Raw genomic sequence first — 3282 nt, forward strand, 5'->3', positions numbered from 1 at the left:
GATTTGGCAGGCTCACCCTGAAGGAGTTCTCCGGGGTATTGGTGAGCGGGCTCTGCACCTTGACCACTCCAGACTGAGGGTCCATGAAAAAGTAGGTCAGACCATCCTTACCATCCAGATCCCTTGTCAGGCGGTAAACCATGCGATCCTGACCGTAAACAAAGACGATTCAAAATTTGTTTTTGGAAAAAAAAAAATAGTTTCTATTTTTTGACAATGCAACACAATGCAAGGCTTCTAACATCTTGGTTTCTGTTTAACTGTTTTAAACTATCTATATTTTGTACACAAAACGATCGAAGCCCATTTCAGAAAAGTAATTGTTGTCCAGAAAACAGACTTGAGTCTTATTAAATTAAATACGAAGTACAGCAGATGGTCAAGGTAATAGGTCAAAAAGGAAAACTTTTTTTTTTTTTCAATGGAATCATCCAAGCTATTGCTTTGGCCATCAGATTCTAGTTGAATCAGTCTTTAAGGCAGCAGCTATGTCACAATATGATGGAGGTTTGATAGGAAAGGAGGAGAGATAAGGACGATAAGTGTTTGATAGGAAAAAAGGAGCAGAGATAAGGACTATAGATGCTTGACAGGAAAAAAGGAGGAGAGATAAGGACCATAGATGTTTGATAGGAAAGAAAGAGCAGACCTCTCTCTCTCTCTCTCTCTCTCTCTCTCTCTCTCTCTCTCCCTCCCTCTCCCTATCTCTCTTTCTCTCTCTCCCTATCTCTCTCTCTCTCTCTCCCTTTCTCTCTCTCTCTCCCTCTCTCTCCCTCTCTCTCTCTCTCCCTCTCTCCTGGCGCTGTGGCGTCATAAACGGTCAGCGATGCCAACAGCACGCAGGAGCAGAACACTCTGAAACCTTCAGCTCACCGAGGCAGAAAAAACACATACCCCGTCCGCGTCAAATGCAGTGATATTGGTCACTTCATAACCCGGATTGCGGGTCTCCTGTACGGTCACCCGGACGGGCGAGTTGAACTGAGGACGGCTGGGGTTACGGGTCACAAACACGGTCACGGTGGACGTCCCCTGGGAACTGGGCAGGTTACTTCCATAGGCAACCACCCTCAGCTACAAGAAGAAAACAATAACAGAGAGAGAAAAAAATTACTTCAGAACAATGATACAATAGTTGAGTTAAAAACGAACATTCAATAAGAGCTACTCACAGCTGTTATTTTCCTACTTTAGTATGAATTAGAAGTTGAGTTTGATTATTTACAAGGCTAGGAGCAGTTAGGAATTCTCTCGGAAACAGGACATGTAATAATAATAATAAATGACATTTATATAGCGCTCAACCCCGAATAAAGTACACAGGCTCTGAGCGCTTTACAATACAGTGCGACATACAACAGTAACATGAAACGTTGTGTTCTGACTAAAGAAAATTATTCCAAATATTCATCTTATTAATTTAAAAACAGAAACGACTTCAGCTGACATTTGAATGAATCAAAAGATTTGATTTCTCTCAATGTACTTGGTAAAGCATTCCAGATCTTGGGGCCTTGGTATTCAAATGCCCTTTCACCCATTGTTTTAAGTTTCATAGATGGTAAAATAAATTTCTTTTTGTCAGCTGATGACCTTAAACTGCAAGTTGGAATGTACAGTCTTAACAGATTTGATAAATATGATGGTGCATTATCATTCAAACATTTGTGACATATGGTGGCCAACTTGTAATTAAATAAGTCATACTCATAGCCTGGCCAAGAAGCGAAAAACATTGGTGTGTCTGATATAGAAAAGTCTCAGTATTCTGTGACGATTCCGAGCCAAACGACATGCCCGTCAATAGCTGTACATAAAGGGAATGGAATATAACGTGCAATTGCAAATTTACCAGGTACTGGGGAGTTGCAAGGGAATCCCTCCTGAGGTCTTGAGAGACTCTCAGCTGGCCGTTAGTGGAATTGATCGAAAAGAAGTTAGTTCCAGGATAAATGCCAGTCAGTTCATAGGTCATTGTACCCTGGGGAGAAAAGAATACTCTAAACAATGACATATCCAAAGTGTACATACCTCCTTTGGGAAAAAAACAAAACAACACTAAAAGTAAAGGTTTTTGCAAAGGGGGGGGGGTTGTGATCTATTTCCTTCTTGAAGGAGTCATATTTTTTTTAAGTCATCACTAGGTCAATTTAAAGGCAAAACAGGATGCTTATTGTTAGATGAAAAATAGAGAAAAACGGAATGAAGGAAAAGAAAATAGACAACACACAAGTACATCTGAGAATTAACGGTAGTTGTGTCACCAATAGAGGGTTTGTGTTTCCAGCTGGGGTACCGTGGGTCTCTTTATTGACCCACTTTTCCATCCCTTTGCTCCATTCCTTTGGGTTGTTATACATGGGGACCTCTCTTGCCATTTTACTTGGCTGGTCTCACACGAGAAATCATTAAGTAGAGCAACAACTGCAAAGATAATGTAGTTGTTGATTTTGAAGTTTCTGCCAGTCAGCAGGAGGTAATGACTATATTTTGCCATCAAAAGGCTAGGAAATGACAAAAACTTAATTAAAAGAAATAAAAATAGTAAATAACAAAAGAGTGCCCATCAAATCACAGCGGCAAGTGACCTCACTGCGGCAAGTGACCGCAGAGTGTTAAAAAACAAACTTTGCAAACACATTCGTCTTACCTGTGGATCTGTATCCGTGGCCCTGATGGTGTTGAGGATGACAGAGGACACCGGCTGTGTCTCGGGGATGGTCACGGTGTAAGGCGCCCCTGGGAAGGTCGGAGGTGTCGTGTCGCGGACCAAGGAAACGACAACTTGCTGCCTGACGATTTTTCCATTCACTGGCCGATCTGTTGCAACCACCGTGAACTGAAACATAATACTAGAGATTATATAGATGAATCATAATAAAAACTGATAAAGCCAATATAGTGAAGCTGTGGTTGAAAACTAACAGTTCAACTGCAGTAAAGCTTTTTTGTTGCTGGTTTTTTTTGTTTTGTTTTTTGTTTGTTTTTTCAAGGTGAAAATGACTTTATTGACACTATTGGGAGACTTGTTTTCTAAAGTCAAAAATATTTTTCACAATACTAGTAAACCATAGTTGTACTACTCACAACAAAGGACGTCTGAGTGCTCTGCAGCTTGCTGAGATCATCGATGAGATAGAGGACCCCAGAGTTTCTGTTCAGCAGGATGTACTGGGCACTATTGTCAATCGCTTCCATGGTGTAGAACGGGATGTCCTTATCAAGGAATGTAGAATAAGAATCATGAGAACAAGAAGAAGAAGAGGAGGAGGAGGAGGAGGA

The 3282-nt window shown here is 41.0% G+C and overlaps 1 protein-coding gene across 1 annotated transcript in view; it reads right to left on the bottom strand.

Moving 5' to 3' along the window:
* The window catches only part of LOC101847743, a gene marked incomplete in the record, with an annotated part of 240046 nt that overhangs the window by 54107 nt on the left and 182657 nt on the right, over nucleotides 1-3282 (bottom strand). Inside the window, 5 exon segments of the mRNA XM_035970982.1 lie at nucleotides 17-148; nucleotides 895-1074; nucleotides 1853-1981; nucleotides 2651-2839; nucleotides 3088-3216. Coding sequence (XP_035826875.1) covers nucleotides 17-148; nucleotides 895-1074; nucleotides 1853-1981; nucleotides 2651-2839; nucleotides 3088-3216 — 759 coding nt within the window.

The sequence above is a fragment of the Aplysia californica genome, unplaced genomic scaffold (assembly GCF_000002075.1).
Source record: "Aplysia californica isolate F4 #8 unplaced genomic scaffold, AplCal3.0 scaffold00353, whole genome shotgun sequence".
NCBI lineage: Eukaryota > Metazoa > Mollusca > Gastropoda > Aplysiida > Aplysiidae > Aplysia > Aplysia californica.